Below are 18,786 nucleotides of genomic sequence, written 5' to 3'. Positions count from 1 at the left end.
CTGTTTTATTGGCATCAACCAAATTTGGTTGTAGCCCCGTGAACGACGTTCATCTTTGGTGAAAAAAGGAGAAAATATTGCTTGGATAGATTTCCTAATTGGTCTGGTCATCGGGAAGTCGAAAAACTACCAAAACATGTGCACGATTTGTTCAGTTTTCGATTTGCGCGAGCTGATGCTTTGAAGCTACTCAAATTACTAATAATGAAAAGTGATGCTCTGGATCTGAATCGGACAAAGCTGCTGATGTTTCATATTGTATTGGACTGTTTTAGCTGGGAAAATAAGTTTCATCAGGCAATGATGAGGTAATGTGGTACTTAAAAAGTTATCATATGTGGGGTTTTTTTAATGAAGTTAGACCGAGATGCATCAAATAAAGAGTCTTGAGGGGCTACCCAAAAATCCAAAAAGACGTAAGTATTTGATACTTACGTTATTATGGCATATTTGAAGCAATAATAAAAAAAATACCAGTCTAACGGTTAGACTTGATAGAAGTGAAACCTTCCGTAAAACAAACTGAGAGAGAATAAGACGAAAGCAGCATTAGGAGCGGGATAATTATAGGTTCATTATAATATTGCTATAAAGTTCATATTTTATTTTCTTCATTTTATCATTATTCATCCTCAATGTTTTCAATTTAAACAAATGATACGAGTGGCTTATGATAGATAAAATATGATACAAATATGCTTTGGTTTCGATGTTGTCAAAAAAAAATACCCAAACGGACCGAAGAAACAGACTTACAAATTTCTTCCATTTTCGTCTACTTGTATTCATATAAAAATGTATGGCTCTTCCCACCAAAGCTAAATGTATTAGTATATTTTTTCTTGTATTTATTCAAGGCCGAAATCCCGGCGGTACTGCAATACCGGGTCAACCCGTGGCAGAGGTGGAGCAAGCCCCTAAAACACTCCGCCCATTTCCAAAAATCAGTTTAACATTTGTTGTCCTCCGATGGAGGATCTATCAGATGTTAAGCTGATAACCACACTACCTAGTCAATACATTTTAAATAATAAACCTAATAAACCTTTTGAGAATTACACGCTCACAAAAATTATTTATATCAACGTATAATATAACGCTTCGTAACTAAATAACTTTTAGGCCAGCACCTACAGCATGACGCGGTAGCCGAGCGACTAGCAATGTGAGCTTCCGATCCAAAATCCTTGGTTCGAATCACAAGAAAAAGAAAAAATAAAAGTTATTTTTATTTAGTTCGTCGCTACGTTTATATCAACATATAATATAACGCTTCGTAGCCAAGTTGGTCGCTTTTTTCGTTTCACTTTTTCCCAAATCACTCCCAACGATTCTAAAGAAGTTTTCACTTCAAAAGTCGATATTTTCAAATTACTACTCAGGGGTAATGCTAGATAGTAAGCTGACCGGGAAGACGCACGTCGAGCAGAAGGTTCCTCAAGGCCTAAAAGTCTTCTGTCAGTGTAAGAGAATCTTTGGCAAGACATGGGGTCTTAGACCAGCGATAGTACGCTGGTTGTATATCACCCTGATCGTATACGCCTCTGTAGTGTGGTGTTAGGCTACAATAATTAATTCCATAGTAAAACCCCTAAACGACATCTGGCGATGCCCTTAATGTCATTATGAACTTGCAACCTCTGGATCTTCAAATTCGAAAGGAAGCGATGAAAACGGCAGAGGCTCAAGCTAAACGGAGTCTGAGGAATCGAAGAAAACACTGACCACTGTCAGATGGGCCACCAGTTATCAGCAGATCAATAATTAAGTCCAGAGAACCTATTAACAAGATTTTAGCATACTCTCTACACCGACAGATCAAAAACCAGTAATGGTAGCAGATCTGGATGGTACTTAAACGAAGACACTAAATACGCTACAGGACAAATGGCTATTTTATTCTTAACGGAAGCCAATGCCATTTTGAATGTAGCATACTGGCTGATGGAGAAAAATATGGCGGGGTAGTAGTACCGGAATTTGTAGTGAGAGTCAAACTGCACTAAAAGCCCTTACTAACCCACGCTGCTCCTCGAAATTAGTCGGTGAATGTAACTGAATAGCGTTGCAAAACACAACAAAGTTTGTCTTATTTGGGTACCTGAACATTGTGGAAATCGCAGGGAACGAGTTTACTGATGAGCTGGGTAATGAAGACACACTACCCATAGAAGACGTTGGTCTGAGTTGGACTCCTGCAGAGTAGCCAGGGAATTACAGGGAACGAGTTTACTGATGAGCTGGCTAAGGAAGGCTCACTAGGCCCTCAACCCTTTCTAGGTGTCAATTCTACATCGATTCAACTATGGATTGAAGGCTGCATGAGGCCTACCCATAGATGACGTTGATGTGAGTTGGACTCGTGCAGAGTTGCCAAGTGCTTTGTGAAAGAACCAAACAGGAAACTAGCGGTCTTCCTCCTAAAACTTAGTAGAAAAGACCTGAGAGTATTGTTGAGTGTAGTCACAGAGCACAACGCCTGTGGTCAGCAAATTGGTACCATGGGAATCATTGACGATCCAATATGGCTATCCTGCCGTGAGAATGAGGATACTGCAGAGCATCATCTCTGTAGCTATCCGGCGTTTTCTAGAATCAGACTTAGGCTATTGAGATGCGATGTTCCAAATTTGGTTAAAGTTCATACTCCTCTTCTTCCGGACTACTTAAGATTCATCAATGAATCCAAAAGATGCGCGGAAGAGTGACCTCAAACGAATTTTTTAGTCTTACCATCCATGTATAGTAATACCTATCCTGTCTGTCTATTCCTTCTATCCGCGTGTAGTACAATGGAAATAGGAAAACGTTGCAAAATCTCAAACAAGCTCAGAGTGATTTACGAACTGTCCAAAACATTCAAAACATGTCACAAAATAGCAGATTACAAACAGACGTTGTAGTATTAGTTACTTATGCAGAAGGTTTAATGCTTTTTTGCAACTGTATGACAATTTATGAGGCAACACTAAAGCGCGCTAATAAAGCCGTGTGAAAAACAAATAGTAAAAATTAACAAAAACGGTCATACATTTCAGCTTGTTAATTACACGCTAAAGTACTTGAGGCCTACATTTATTTTACTTTGTTTTTGTTGGTATCGTTGTTTTTATGAATGCTGTATATTTTCTCCCGCTACTTTAGCACCACATTTGTACTCAGTACAGTGTCCGCCCCACAATAAATGCAATTCCAGTTGTCATGTACATATACATATATAATTAGCGCACAGCAAATCCCCCAAAGCTCAGCTGAAGACGCCAAACACAGACGACATATTTTAATTCCTAATAAGCTTTGAACGTGAAAGCACTCGAGCATTAAGTGCGCTCAGCCCAAGGCTGTCAGATATACTCGTATATACATATATGTATATAGAAACCACTATAGAACAGTTACAAAAACAATAAGAATTACATAAACTAAAAGTGTTTGCATATTGGGAAAAAATCTCCAAAAAACACACATACAAAATTGCGTTTTGAGCTTGAAATCTCTGTTGTTGTGTTTTTGCGCGTCTTAGCTGCCACATAGCTTCCTCTACAACAGCCATAAATATCAAATGTAATAACAAGCGCGTGCACATAAATTACAAATTAACATACTTAATGTAATTACAAGCCTCACAATTTTCGCGCATATTTACACACTAAGCTCGCACATTCGCTTGCCAGCAGCTCCATCATCAATACCAATACAAATGCAGTCATTCGCAGGATTCACTGCTGTACGCCATTACTGGGTAATATGTTGCCTAATAATACTGTTTGCTTTGTTGTTGTACATCTTGACCAACAGCAATGACAACGTTAACAACAAGAACAATAATACAAATGCGCCACGTAACAGCGGTTTTCGAACGCAAATTTGCAATAAATTAAATGAAAATCCCAACAGTCAACAGGAAGTGTTTCAGTCTAAGCTAAAGCACCTCAACCCAAGTGTTGATGGCATCGTTGGTATCGGTGGTTCACTAGCCGACCACAACAATTTGCCCAAGTCACGCATAGCTGCCGAACGCGACTGTGGAACAACAAATTGCATGTCAGCAAATAGTAGACACCAAGTGGACCGCAAGAGCGCTAACAGTAGTGAAGGAAATAGAGATAGCAGGAAAGAGATAGATATAGCTTTGAGGCGGGTAAATAGTAAGGAACACAACAGTGATAATATTTATAATGGACCTAATAGAAGTGAAATTAAAAGTGAAACAGATATCAATAATGCATTCAAAGGAACCGCTGTGGAGCAATTGCTGAAAAGAAGATCCAAAAGAATTATTATTTTCAGCGGCGGAGGTGTAACGAAGGTATGTGCATTTAAAACTCTTATTCATTTAGATATAAATTAATATGATATTTCAATATTACTCTTCTACCTTATATATCATCTAATCATCGCTCAATTCCAGCAGAAGTTCAAATAATTTCTTTATACTGGTTTAATTTATTGAATTAAAGGGCTGCAGTGCACTGTCGACTGGTAGAGTATTGCTACCAGAGCACTGTTATGAGGGTACTGATAACAGAGATCAGAAATTATTATTTCATATTTTTCAGATATTTCGCCCTACATAATATTTTCTAATTCTTTTTGAGCGCACTTATATATTCAATACAGATATACCGTCAAACATCAAACCACGTTTTTTGGCTCTCGAAAATCGCTTTAATATTCATAGTCCTTATCTATAGTCCTCACTAGGAGAATCGGTGCTCAGGAGATTGGTAAGTAGAGGTACACCGCAAGGTGGAATCCTCTCACCGTTTTTATGGAACGCAGTTGTAAATAAACTTCTGTTAATACTGGAATCGGTGGGCTGTAAGGTGATAGCTTACGCCGATGACGTTGTTATTGCTGTCTCTGGTAAATTTGTATCTATATTAAGAGACCTAATACAAAATGCTCCAGATATACTTTCTAGGTGGGCAGGAAAGTGTGGTCTAGGAGTCAACCCAGACAAAACACAATTCATACTGTTCACTAGGAAACACAGAATCCCTCAGCTAAGTCCAATTATGCTCAAAGGGGAAGCTCTTGTGATTTCGGAAGAAACCAAGTACTTGGGACTAAACATAGATAGAAAACTGACTTGGAAGTCAAACACCTTAGAAAGAGTCAGGAAAGCGAACCTAGCTTTTTATGCCTGTAAGAGAGCTTTAGGTAAGACCTGGGGAATTAAACCTAAGGTTGCTCATTGGCTTTACACTGCTGTCGTCAGACGCATTCTTCTATATGGAAATGTTGTCTGGTGGTGTGCTATGCAGAAAAAAACCTATTCTAATTTATTGAATAAGGTGCAGAGATCAGCGGAATTAGGAATATGTGGCGTCATGAAAACCACGTCATCCATGGCTTTGGATATCATACTACATCTGCCACCCCTACATCTTTTCTGCAAATACTCAGCGGCCTGCTCCGCTTTAACGCTCAAAGCGAGCTCACAATGGAGAACAACCATTTTAAACTCCTACACGGATATACCCAGTGACTGTGAGTATCACCCTCCCATTCTTTGCTTCGAAAGGAGTTTCCTAATGAAAATCCCTTCTAGACTGGAATGGCTTGAAGGAGATCCAACACCCAACACACCCGTTAAGATATACACGGACGGATCCAAAATGGACACCGGTGTAGGATCAGGGTTATTTTGCGAGGAGCTTTCTATTAGTGAATCCTTTAAACTACCGGATCACTGTAGCGTTTTTCAAGCGAAAATAAACGCTATTCATGATGTAAAAAATGGTTAAAGATAAACAGAATATCATCAACGAATATCTGCATTCTATCAGACAGCCAAGCTGCCCTAGGAGCCCTGAATGCATTACAAACAACATCAAGAAGTTTCTTATGTTGCCGCCAATCTCTAAATGAGTTGGCCAAGCAATATCGTATAATCTAATGCTGGGTCCCAGGTCACAGAGATATACCAGGGAACTGTAGGGCAGACCAACTTGCAAGAGAAGGTACCTGTATGCCAGACATAAGTAATTTTATGGAGATATCTCTCGCAACTTGTAAGCTTCTCATTAAGGACGCATTAATCAATTCTGCAAATCAAAGATGGATTAGCGCTAACACCTGCTAGGCAAACATGACCAAGACTAAACTTACGTCTATCCAAGAGTATTATAAAACTGAGTAGACTTCAAATCAGGACCTTAGTAGGGGCCCTCACAGGACATTGTCTTATAGGAAATCATGCAAGGAGATTAGACGTTTGCACGCATGATTTCTTTCGTAGCTGCAGAAATGAGGAGGAATTGGAAACAATTCAACACCTTTTTTGCACATGCCCGGCTCTAGCCAGAAGCAGGAACCGATTTTTAAACTCCTACTTCTTAACGAATATAGATAATATACATATACACTTTAGGTATCAACAACCTTTTACGCTTTGTCAAAATCTCAGGATGGTTCAATATGGAGAGGGAAATGTAGCCCAGCCCCCGCGGCTCACAACGGTTCCATTTCGTGGTCTAAGTGGCATAGTTGTCTCTATCCATAGTCCTCTAGCTTTCGCTTTAATCAGCATTACCCAGAGCGAGAAAGAATTATATCCCTAGCTTTAATGTTTTCATGCCTCAAAATCAGAAATTTTCGTATGGATGAAAAGTATTAACATCCCTCCTTCCTACTGAACTTGTCTTTAACACAACTGTCCTATTAATAAAATTACCGTTTTCTTTTCTCTTTCAGTTAGTCGTAGGCGTGTCATTCCCAATCGCTCTCGCCGATAAACAACGCTCCCTCGGACACTATTACAATCTGCAAGTCCAATATCCACAAATTACGACGCCCTTATACTGGTGGAACTATTTTAACTCCAGCGCTTTTGCAGCGCGTCATCAACAGAGGCGACAAATCAACGATCCAAGAGAGAAGCTTCATCAACGCCTAAAGCAAGATGTGAGCCGCCAGTTCATTTACGCAGCGATCGAACAGATTTATGAGCGGTACTATCAGTGTTACCTCAAATAATAAAAATTATATATATCATTTTTTAACTTTTAAGACATGGAATACCAGGGGAGTCATGCCTATTGCAAGCCATTTGTCAAGTCTCTCAATTGCCTTTTCATATACCGCGAATTTGGCAAAATAATTTAGGACACTTGTGGCATGCGCTTTTGAATGCAATATTGATGTGCGTAACTGCCTATTTACAAATATTAATACTAGTAAATATTGAATTTCTTACTACTTGAACAGTCCCACTGTACCCAATGTGGCTGTGAAATATTTGCATGCCAGCCAAGCAGGACGTTTCGGCGTTGATTGCGAGCAAGCATTTAGGGAATGTCCGCAGAGAGTAAACGAGTGGCTTAGACATGTGGCGCATTTGGAGTGAGAGCAGAAGTGGTGTAATGAATGGTACACCAAAGCTGACCAAAACTGAACAGTTATTAATTAAAGCAGAACCAATCTTACGCACTTAGAAAAATTTGCTAATTATGCTGAGACATCATTCACGTAAAATGTATTTAAAAAACATTCTATGCATTTCAGTTTTCATAGGTTGATCTGGTAATTGTAGAACTCACACAAAAAAATTCTAGCACTACACTATACATACGTACATACTTGGATTAACTATGTCAGTTTGCTGCCGGGTATGCATTCAATAGCAATAGCAATAGCACTAGCAACAGCAACAGCACTAGCAACAGCAATAACGATAACAATAGCAATAACAATAGCAATAACAATAGCGATAGACTAAAACTAAAACTAAAACTAATATCAAGTAAAATCAACCAAAATCCAATAAAATCAAATAAAATCAAGTTAAATCAAATAAAATCAAGTAAAATCATATAAAATCAAGTAATATAAATGAAATAAAATCAAATAAAGTCAAATAAAATCAAATAAAGTAAAATCAAGTAAAATCAAATAAAATCAAATAAAATCAAGTAAAATGAAATAAAATCAAATAAAATCAAATAAAGTCAAATAAAATCAAATAAAGTAAAATCAAGTAAAATCAAATAAAATCAAATAAAATCAAGTAAAATGAAATAAAATCAAATAGAATCAAATAAAATCAAGTAAAATCAAATAAAATCAAATAAAATCAAATAAAATCAAATAAAATCAAGTAATATAAATGAAATAAAATCAAATAAAGTCAAATAAAATCAAATAGAATCAAATAAAATAAAATAAAGAAAAATCAAGTAAAATCACATAAAATCAAGTAAATGAAATAAAATCAAATAAAATCAAATAAAGTCAAATAAAATCAAATAAAATCAAATAAAGTAAAATCAAGTAAAATCAAATAAAATCAAATAAAATCAAGTAAAATGAAATAAAATCAAATAGAATCAAATAAAATCAAGTAATATAAATGAAATAAAATCAAATAAAGTCAAATAAAATCAAATAGAATCAAATAAAATAAAATAAAGAAAAATCAAGTAAAATCACATAAAATCAAGTAAATAAAATAAAATCAAATAAAATCAAATAAAGTCAAATAAAATCAAATAAAATCAAATAAAGTAAAATCAAGTAAAATCAAATAAAATCAAATAAAATCAAGTAAAATGAAATAAAATCAAATAGAATCAAATAAAATCAAGTAAAATCAAATAAAATCAAATAAAATCAAATAAAATCAAATAAAATCAAGTAAAATCAAGTAAAATCAAATAAAATCAAATAAAGTCGAATAAAATCAAATAGAATCAAATAAAATCAAGTAAAATCAAGTAAGATCAAATTAAATCAAGTAAAATCAAATTAAATCAAGTAAAATCAAATAAAATCAAGTAAATGAAATAAAATCAAGTAAAATCAAATAAAATCAAATAAAGTCAAATAAAACCAAGTAAAATGAAATAAAATCAAGTAAAATCAAATAAAACCAAGTAAAAGCAAATAAAATCAAGTAAAATCAAGTAAAATCAAATAAAATCAAATAAAATCAAATAAAATCAAGTAATATAAATGAAATAAAATCAAATAAAGTCAAATAAAATCAAATAGAATCAAATAAAATAAAATAAAGAAAAATCAAGTAAAATCACATAAAATCAAGTAAATGAAATAAAATCAAATAAAATCAAATAAAGTCAAATAAAATCAAATAAAATCAAATAAAGTAAAATCAAGTAAAATCAAATAAAATCAAATAAAATCAAGTAAAATGAAATAAAATCAAATAGAATCAAATAAAATCAAGTAAAATCAAATAAAATCAAATAAAATCAAATAAAATCAAATAAAATCAAGTAAAATCAAGTAAAATCAAATAAAGTCGAATAAAATCAAATAGAATCAAATAAAATCAAGTAAAATCAAGTAAGATCAAATTAAATCAAGTAAAATCAAATTAAATCAAGTAAAATCAAATAAAATCAAGTAAATGAAATAAAATCAAGTAAAATCAAATAAAATCAAATAAAGTCTAATAAAACCAAGTAAAATGAAATAAAATCAAGTAAAATCAAATAAAACCAAGTAAAAGCAAATAAAATCAAGTAAAATCAAGTAAAATCAAATAAAATCAAATAAAATCAAGTAAAATCAAATAAAAGCTCCACCTCCTCTTTTACCTGCAGCAGGGGCAGTAGTCGTTAGATATGCCTGATGATACTATGAACCACTGTACTAATGGAAGATTGATGAGGAACCTAGTTTTGTATACATTTCTTCTAGTTGACATATATCTGTCTATTTGCCTCACAAATTAGCTCCGTGGTCCTTCTAATGTGGGCTGGCGCAATATAGACCGTCCAGTGAGAATAAACTAGAAGACTAATAACATTTAGTTTACTAAACACTTTCAAGTACATTTAAATATTTTACTTTATACCAAGCGCACTTTCAAATATCTATCAAGAGATATGCCAAAATTTTTATTTCTTCTCAAAAACTTCATGGAGTAACTTCTTTTTTCGGTGTAAAATTTTTTTGACAAAAAAACTTAAAAAACAAACATAACTTTCGGTTTCGTAAAAATTCCAAATTATTTTTATCTAAAATGTTCTCATCGGCCTTAATTGGGCGATCACTAAGTTGCTCTGCTCCACGTCTTTTGCCAAAATCTCTACTGCTTGCAGTGCCCGCAACTGCCACGGCGCCATATGCAGATCGTTTTGCGTCTTCTCGAGCGCAGTGTGCTCAGAATGTTTCCAGTAAAAAGGAGGAAAAAAAGGAAGAAAAACCGAAATCAATGTGGCTGAATCCTGAATGTTGTTTAGATCCGTGCCCTGATCTGTTGCCGCGATACGATGAACTCTACTACAAGCCGTCGGATAAGTTCAAGCGTGTATACACACAAACTTGGGTTGAGTGTCCAAAAGTGAAGATCGCAGTGAAGAAAATCTGTTGCTATAAAAATGTTATACCGCCTCCTTTCAAACGTCGCAAGTTCAAGAGGCGAACAGCAGCAGATGAATGTAAGCCAAGACCAACAAATCTAATGCCTTGCAAGACAAGAAACTTAAAAACCGTATGCCCGAAACTGATAATGCCTGGGTGTAATGCAGCTCGCAGTCCAGCGAAATGTAAACGAGAGAAGTTAAAGGCTAAATGTCGTAAAATCTGTACACCATACCCAAGTTTCTCTGAATGCTCGAAGAAAAAGCCATGTCCAGCGCGAGCGGTCGAGTGCCGGTGCCTAGATATACCATCCTTATGTGAAGTTTGGGAGGAATTACGACGCCGTGCGACATTCAAAAAGATCTGAGCAAGGAGAAAGAGAATCAATTGACCATCACAATATATTAGAATTATTGTCCCAATTTCGAACAAAAAAATAACTATATTTCGTAAATTGAAAATAAATTTGATCCTGTATTACGCTGTATTCCTGTAAAATTAGAAAACAAAAAAAAAAGTAAAAATTTTTCCCATACAAAATTTTAAATAAATTTTTAAAAATAATTGCATTAGCATTTATGGATCTCAAAAGGTAAATATGCACCTGGTGCGACACCCAACATCCGGCTTTGATCAAACAGCCTCTATGTCTGGAGCATCTATTCGCCAGTAGACTGTGCAGCTAGCGCAGGTTCAACTTGAATAAAGCCGCCCGATAAAGAAAGGTACTTCCAAAAAATAAAATAACCAAGAACTTGGTCCTTACTCCTAAGTGCACACTTATGAGCCTTTGTCGGGACAACTAGCAAGTGCAGCACTCAGACATTAATTTTCTTTAAATCTACCCGATCTCCGAAGAAATCTGAGTAGATCTTGTGGTGCCAAGGAGCCAAGATGGTCGCTTCTTAACACATCAGTGCCAAAGACCTCAAACCTGATTCGAGCGAAGGCGGGGCAGACACAGAGGAAGTGGTCCGCCGCCTCATCCTCCTCTTCACAAGCTGGGCAGAGTACACTGTCTGAGATGCCCAACCTTTCCATGTGCTTTGCCCACAGAAAGTGGCCCGTCATCAGTCCAACCAGCCGTCTACACTCCCCTCTGCCTAATGACAGAAGGGTTTGCGACAGTCGATCGGACATGACAGGTAACATCAGTTTTGTCCATCTGCAGCCCCTCTCAGCCTGCCAAGCTCGTTTGTGGGTGGTAGTTACCCATTTGCTAACCCTGGCCGTGATGGCCGCAGAGGGGAGTGGCAAAGCGGGCTCTGGGCCAAAGAAGTTAACCTCAGAGCCCATCTTAGCTAAGGAGTCAGAGGTCTCGTTACCCGCGATACCCACGTGTCCCGGGACCCATGTTAGCATCAGGCTATTATGTCTACCGACATAGTTCAGCCTGGATTTACAGGACTTCACTACCCCTGATGTGGTTGGAGGGCTGTCTAAGGCCATAAGCGCAGCTTGGCTGTCGCTGCAGACACATATAAATCTGCCTCTCCATCGTTTTTCCACAACAAAGTTCATTGCTTCTTGGACTGCATACACCCCAGCTTGAAACACAGATGCATGCATTCCAAGAGCAAAGTGCAGTTTTGTCCCGCTGGATTCCACGTAGACCCCAAAGCCAGAGCCATGCTCGGTCCTGGAGCCATCCGTAAAAATGCGAAAACAGTGTTTACCGGGCTCATTTTCTGAGTCTCCCCACAACTGAGCCTCTGGTAGCACTACACTGTATCTCTTTTCAAGTACGACTCTTGATGGTATGGAGTCAGGGGGCATGGAGAGAATCGTTGGATCGATGTCCATGCCTTCTCTGTGTTCCAATGCCGGACAAGGGCCGTACCAGTTCCCACTGTGTTTCAGTCTGCAGATGGCCTTCAAGGCCTCTCCTTGGATGAAAGCATCAAGTGGTGCTAAACCAATCAGAGCATCTAATGCCGGACCTGAAGTAGTCGGAAAAGCTCCGCTACAACAGATGGCCACAGTGCGTTGTAGTCTGGATAAGGTCCTCCTGACTCCCACTACAGAGAATCTACTCATCCAGACCACTGATGCATAGGTGATAATGGGTCTTATCATAGCCGTGTAGATCCATAGGACCTTGCTAGGAGAGAGACCCCACGTTTTCCCAAAGACACCTTTGCACTGCCAGAAAGCTGTCAGTGCTTTGGATGTCTTTGTTTCAACGTGTGATTTCCATAGGACCTTACTATCGAGGATTACTCCAAGAGCCAACTTAATATGTAACCGTTTTAATATAGAAACAATGATCCAGATTTGCTTAAAATGATCATAACTGGTGATGAATCATGGATATATGTGTATGTATGACTATGACATCGAATCGCCCAATCGTCCCGATTACCCAAGACCAAAAAAAGCACGCTAAGATCGATCAAATGTCAAGGTTTTACTCACTGTTTACTTCGATTACCAGGGCGCAGTGCATCAGAAGTTCTTACCACAAGGTACCGTACGAGTAGGGAGTATTACCTTGAAGCTATGCACCGTTTGCGTGAAGCAATGCGAAAAAAAAACGCCCGGAATTGTGAAAAAGAAATTCATGGCTTTTGCATCACGATAATGCACCTGCACTCATTTTTGCTTGTGAGAGATTATTTGGCCAAAACCAACACCGTTATCATGCCTCATACACCGTATTCACCAGATTTGGTCCCCTGCGACAACTAAGAGCACATTTTCTTATATAAATAAAACGTATTTAGTTCTTTGAACAGGCATCACCCAAAAGTAATAAAAATAAATATTCCCTTTAGTTGTAATTGGGGATGTTTGAATATTGGTGCCTGATGCTACTCATTGCTTTAGTGTGGATTTTAGAGGTGTTTGTCTTCTCCCAACTTCGAAACAGTCATCGTGTCATGGCAGCAGGGTTAATTTACAGTGGTCAAATTGGGCTAGAATACCTATTTGATCCTTATATTTAAGCATAGCATGTTACTCAATTCAGGAACCTGTTGAAATCGTTAAAATATATTACTAAGCCAGTGCGCCCCTGGTCAAACATTCCGTGCACTGCGTCAGCTTCAGTGGAGAGACTGATTTCTGGTTGAGTGGCCTCGTAAACAAGCAGAATTTCTATCAACGGTAGTTTCATCAGGTGTCTCTAAACTCGGAAAAAGTGACTGATTGTTGTGCACTTTCGACCAGATTATCGGCCCTATATATATAGTGTCAAAAAGATGACGTCACATGACATACTGCGAAGATCAACGACTGGCCACCGATGACGTGCGACTTTGTTCTGTACGTCTGCGTGAATTTCTCGTCAACTTAACTCTCATTATTTTTGAACTTGAGAAGTATTACTGCGAAAGTGTCATCCAATTGTAGTCTACAAAGATGCGATCCTAAATTATATTCCATACATGATATCATCGAATAGACATGAAAATAAAGGTAAGCAAATTGAAATATCACTAAAAATGTTTCTTCTACCCTTTATGAATGTTTCATATGCTGATTATTACATAGGATGCTTTCCATTTCAATTCAACCGGACTATTCGGGTCATGTTCTTCGATTTCGATGTAACTGAAATATGTTGCTCTCTGGTCAAAATAATGTAACACGTATTTTTTTGTTCGCCCGAAAAAAATTTTTTTCAAGAGTTATCGGCAATTTTGTTTTTCGGCTCAAACTCGATTTTTTTTATTTATATAAAAAAAATTTTTTTTTAATGCCCATAACTTAGTCAAAAATGAACCGATCTTAATAGTTCTGGGTTCAAAATGATCGTAATTACTTACACGAGCGACTTCATGTAGAAACAATTGCAAAAAAGTAGTTGAAAATTTTTTATTTAGCAAAAAAGAAAAAAAATTGAAATTTTTTCGAAATTCAATATTTCAAAAAGTGTATTTTTTTTTTATAACTTTTTCCAAATCAAAAGGACATCTCAAACTTTAATTGAGCTGAATGCCTAGTAGCTAAAATGAGTTGTTTTTGAGTAATGAATTTTTGAGTAAAAAACCTTTTTCGCACTTTTTGTTTTTTGCAAAATAAAAAATGTTCAAATACTTTTTTTGAAACTGTTTCTACATGAAATCGCTCGTGTAAGTAATGACGATCATTTTGAGCCCAAAATTATTAAAATCGGTTCATTTTTGACTAAGTTATGGGCATTTAAAAAAATTTTTTTCTTATATAATTAAAAAAAATCGAGTTTGAGCCGAAAAACACTCCTACCTATTCAGAATTGAACCCGACATATTAACGATACTAACCAGCGTTAGAGGAATTAGACGCAGATGACCGGTAACTACACAAGCACTGACAGGGTTTAGTAAGCTGCTACAACAACAACAACAACGGTTTAACATCCAATTAAGGTTCATATTTGAATTTGCCGTTTATTTGAGTTTACCGCCAATTTGAAAGCCGTTTTAATGAATAAAATTTACCAAAAAGCATCTTTGCCATCAACTACGAAGATATTTGGAAGAAATATCCAACCTTGGTTTTTACAAGAATACAACGAGCCCAAGCATCGAAGCTAAAGGTACAGGTATGTAGAGCGGAAAAAGCAAAATGGTATTGAAATGTAGATTGGCCTTCACAGTCGCCTGATGCCAAGTCTATTGAAAATGTTTGGGCAGCAATTAAGCAAAAGCTCGATGAACAAAAACGAACGGTCAAGCAGTTATCAAGTCAAGTTTAACTAATTTGGAGCGGACTACCTCTAAGACTTGGGCAGAAATTAACGCAATTTAGGACTCGAAAGTACGAAGTACTTCATTATTTTCCGAAAAGGACGGTTTGTTTGCATTTAAATTATTCGCCTACATTTTTTACTTTAAGCTTTCTTTTCGGTCTTCTTTGGCAAAAGTATAGCTTGAATATTAGGCAAAACGCCTTTTTTGGGAATTGGGAATGTTTATGCTGCCACAACATCAACAACAACTTCATTTTTGTTCGTATTTTTATTTTCCTTTTGCAGGCATCCGGCAACCCAATATTGTTGTCGATTCCAGTGAATTGTTATTCTCGTTTAAAATTGAGAAATTATGATGTTGATAAATGCATTTGCATTTAATATTCATCGAAATATTTTGCATAGAAGTATAAAATCACATGTGTCACTGTACCATATAATTCATGAATTAAAGTGAAGTTTAGAAGAAAATATATTTTAATGTACCAAAGGCAATTTGAAGGCAAATAATTACAAAAATAATATTTCCGAAATATTGGGAGTTACAAAGGTTGTTCAGGAACCACTCCCTAACATTTCCACCAAAATTCATTAAATAAATCAAGCTTTGCATAAACCCTGCATTATACTAAGCCCGTCCCAACACACTTTTTATAAACGCCAACTCAATTTCATTTAATCTTCTATAAATCGACTTCCTGTTTGAAATAGACGCAGAAGTGTATCCACTGCAATATTTCAATGTTTTTAATAATGATGCTCTAATTTTGTTTTATTGAAATCGAAAATAAAATAAACTTGCCAAGTTCTTCTTTAAACAGCTACTTCTTAAAAATTTACCAACAGAAATGTTTTAGCTCCAACCCTTTTTACGCTCTTTTATTGTCCTCTTTTGAAAATCTAGGATAATTATTAGAGGCATTAAATATTTGAGGGTAATGGTGGCATCAGCTGATCAGCTGTCTTTTCGCAGGTTTGTCAGTTTGAGAGCAAGTGGAATTGTGAATTCTCGACGTAGTGAGCGACATAGTGTATATTATATACATACAAACAAACAGAAATAATTTCCAGTACGTGATTAATTTTACTAAAATAAAGTTGCAAAGGAATTCGTTAAAAGGGGAGATTGGAAGTATAAAGAAAAAATGAGAAAAAGAAGCAAACCAAACTAGTTTAACCAAAAATAATTAATGATCAAACTGTAAACAAAACTGCGAGTGCAAACTGGAGGTGACACAAAGAGAGGCAGCAATATTCCACCAAGCTTTGATGCAAGAAAGCAGAAGTGCCGACAGCGGTAGCATTGGGGCAAAAATCAACTAGCTTTATTTATTCGTCATATATTCCACTATTTCGTGTGGCAGCAAAAAGAAAGTTTCAGCGCACAGTGCTGCAGTACACGTCAAAGCATACGGAATTATAGCTTGAAGCAAGTGGAGTCTCTGCGGATGGCGATTATCGTTAAAGGAATCTGTATAATTTCACATTAGGTAAGTAAAGCTGGAACATACAACAGACGTGCTTTCCTATTCCAAATTTTAGTAGCAAATTGAACATGGATGTATGTATCTACTGATAACGAATCCTTATCTAGCTTTTGAGTAAATTAGCTAAAGGTAGGAGGTGCATATCGAGTTCACAACGCGTTAGCACGTAGAAATGCATAGCAGTGCAATGAAAGTAAAGCGAAACGAAGGAAATGCCCACGAACAAAAAAAAAACTTTTTTGTACTTAAATTAATTTATACAGTGAAATTTGCCATATACATATATATATGCATGTGCGCATAGCTAAGCATAAGCATAATGTAAGCAACAGATGATTTACAATATTCCATAGTGCTTGCCTACAAATCCATCAACCGCGAAGACTCATACTGCAGTAATAATTTCATGCTTAATGCACATAAAAATCACCACAATGTTTTAAAATCCGCTTGCTATTGTTGTTAACTTACGCAACCGTATGGCAAATAAACATTTCTATTAAACATTTCCACGTACCGATGTCATAAAATTGCCCTCAAAATAGGTTGGGTAAATTGCATAGCGCAATGCCGCAGCAACGCGCCAACTACTTTAACAGAAACAAACAAAAAACAAAACAAAGTTGACGGCTAAGCTTTCCCTTTATTCAACTATTGCTGTGTACACAAAATACAGTGAGTTAAACAGCGCTCAATGAAAGACATAAACTCATTTCGTTACCTAATAAGCAGTAGGAAAATTACTTGACCTTAAGGTTTAATATTGTCTCAGACATTTAAATGTTTTTTTTTTTTTTAATTATATAATTCTCATGCGAATCCAGCAAGCATGAGTTAACTGAATGGTATTCATAGGTACAATGCAGCATAAAAATGTCTTAATACGTTTAGTTCCCGCCATAGAGCATAAAATATAATGTTACATGTTATTCTTCTTTTCAGAAACTAAAAAAGTGCTGTGCGCCGTAAATCACACCCTCTCGTTCCTAACAATGACATCACAACTTGAGAGCTCTAAAACAAATACAATTGCAGAAACTAGCAACAGTGATAGCGCAACAAAATCGCCGCCTTTAAGCATTGACAACCAACGCCCAGCATCCGACTTTACAACATACATAAAAGAGAAATGGAAAAGAAACAGCGCTTCGGAGCAATTGAGTCAAATAATTTCGGGTGGTTTAGCTGCTGCTATCACGCGCACACTGTGCCAACCATTGGACGTGCTAAAAATACGTTTCCAACTACAAGTAGAGCCACTAAAAAAGCACATCAATCACCAATCGAAATACACAAGCATCACGCAAGCTGTACGCACTATTTACCGCGAAGAAGGTGTACTCGCCTTCTGGAAGGGTCACAACCCAGCTCAAGTGCTTAGCATAATTTATGGCATATCTCAGTTTTGGACCTATGAACAGCTCAGCTTGGCTGCCAAACAAACAGTCTACCTCCGGGATCATGCTAATATAGCGAATTTTCTTTGTGGCGCCACATCCGGCGCAACAGCTGTCATTCTCTCCACACCTATGGATGTAATACGTACGCGACTTATTGCACAGGATAAATACAAGGGTTATAAAAATGCAACGCGTGCAGTTTCGGCGATAATACGTAATGAAGGCATACGTGGCATTTACCGTGGACTAAATACGGCGCTATTACAAATCACACCACTAATGGGTGCAAATTTTATGCTTTATCGACTTTTTAGTAAATCGGCTATGCAATTCTATGAAGTAGAACAACGCAGGTATATGTGCATATTATTGTAAACAAAGATTAGTATAACTCAAACCATTTTTTGTTTGTTTTTCATTAGCGCATTGCCAACTTGGGTTCTACTGTGTTTGGGTGGCTCTTCGGGCATGTTATCGAAGTCACTTGTATATCCATTTGACTTGTTGAAGAAGCGGCTACACATACAGGGTTTCGAATCGAATCGTCAAACATTCGGTGAAAATATACGTGCACGAGGAATATTTAGCTGTCTGCAACAAACTGTGCAACAAGAAGGGCCACCAGGTTTGTACAAAGGTATGGCCCCTACACTTTTAAAATCTAGCATCACGACGGCACTATATTTTGCCTTTTACGACAAACTTCGTCAGATACGTTGGTTCTCTTAACTACCTTTTTATGTATATCAAAATATTAAGTTATAGGTGTGAAGGTTAATTGTTTTTTATATACATACATACATTAGAATAAAGCTATGCTAAACAAAACTGTTCATTCAGTCAATAGTTTAACGCAACGCATGTAAGCAGGTATAAATTAATTAATTAACTTAGG

At 36.5% G+C, this 18,786-nt stretch overlaps 3 protein-coding genes and 1 pseudogene across 3 annotated transcripts; 3 read left to right on the top strand and 1 right to left on the bottom strand.

Moving 5' to 3' along the window:
• Positions 1-848: 848 nt before the first annotated feature.
• LOC129236512 (U2 spliceosomal RNA) lies at positions 849-1,032 on the bottom strand (annotated as a pseudogene).
• Positions 1,033-2,982: 1,950 nt separating this feature from the next.
• Positions 2,983-7,416, top strand: LOC129253480 (uncharacterized). Its single transcript, XM_054891875.1, has 4 exons — positions 2,983-4,309; positions 6,700-6,956; positions 7,016-7,147; positions 7,213-7,416. The coding sequence occupies exons 1-4, from the start codon at positions 3,701-3,703 to the stop codon at positions 7,349-7,351; spliced, it is 1,137 nt and encodes a 378-aa protein (XP_054747850.1). The 5' UTR covers positions 2,983-3,700; the 3' UTR covers positions 7,352-7,416.
• A 2,452-nt stretch (positions 7,417-9,868) lies between these two features.
• On the top strand, positions 9,869-10,896 carry LOC129253479 (uncharacterized). Its single transcript, XM_054891874.1, has one exon. The coding sequence runs from the start codon at positions 9,992-9,994 to the stop codon at positions 10,697-10,699; it is 708 nt and encodes a 235-aa protein (XP_054747849.1). The 5' UTR covers positions 9,869-9,991; the 3' UTR covers positions 10,700-10,896.
• Positions 10,897-16,045: 5,149 nt separating this feature from the next.
• Positions 16,046-18,752, top strand: LOC129253440 (mitochondrial thiamine pyrophosphate carrier). The gene is made up of 3 exons (XM_054891811.1): positions 16,046-16,494; positions 17,434-18,244; positions 18,314-18,752. Exons 2-3 carry the CDS (start codon positions 17,484-17,486, stop codon positions 18,618-18,620), a joined length of 1,068 nt encoding a protein of 355 aa, XP_054747786.1. The 5' UTR covers positions 16,046-16,494; positions 17,434-17,483; the 3' UTR covers positions 18,621-18,752.
• The last annotated feature ends 34 nt before the right edge of the window (positions 18,753-18,786 follow it).

This window comes from Anastrepha obliqua, chromosome 1 (genome assembly GCF_027943255.1).
Source record: "Anastrepha obliqua isolate idAnaObli1 chromosome 1, idAnaObli1_1.0, whole genome shotgun sequence".
In the NCBI taxonomy this organism is placed as follows: Eukaryota; Metazoa; Arthropoda; class Insecta; order Diptera; family Tephritidae; genus Anastrepha; species Anastrepha obliqua.
This window is presented reverse-complemented; position numbering and strand designations above follow the sequence as displayed.

What these genes read in the sequence shown, in the direction of transcription:
- LOC129253480 (XM_054891875.1), top strand. Translation starts at nt 3,701, where the DNA reads ATGCAGTCATTCGCAGGATTCACTGCTGTACGCCATTACTGGGTAATA. An exon ending in ATCGAACAGATTTATGAGCG is followed by an intron (nt 6,957 to 7,015) that starts GTACTATCAGTG and finishes TTAACTTTTAAG; the next exon opens with ACATGGAATACCAGGGGAGT. An exon ending in CTTTTGAATGCAATATTGAT is followed by an intron (nt 7,148 to 7,212) that starts GTGCGTAACTGC and finishes CTACTTGAACAG; the next exon opens with TCCCACTGTACCCAATGTGG.
- LOC129253479 (XM_054891874.1), top strand. Translation starts at nt 9,992, where the DNA reads ATGTTCTCATCGGCCTTAATTGGGCGATCACTAAGTTGCTCTGCTCCA.
- LOC129253440 (XM_054891811.1), top strand. Translation starts at nt 17,484, where the DNA reads ATGACATCACAACTTGAGAGCTCTAAAACAAATACAATTGCAGAAACT. An exon ending in TATGAAGTAGAACAACGCAG is followed by an intron (nt 18,245 to 18,313) that starts GTATATGTGCAT and finishes GTTTTTCATTAG; the next exon opens with CGCATTGCCAACTTGGGTTC.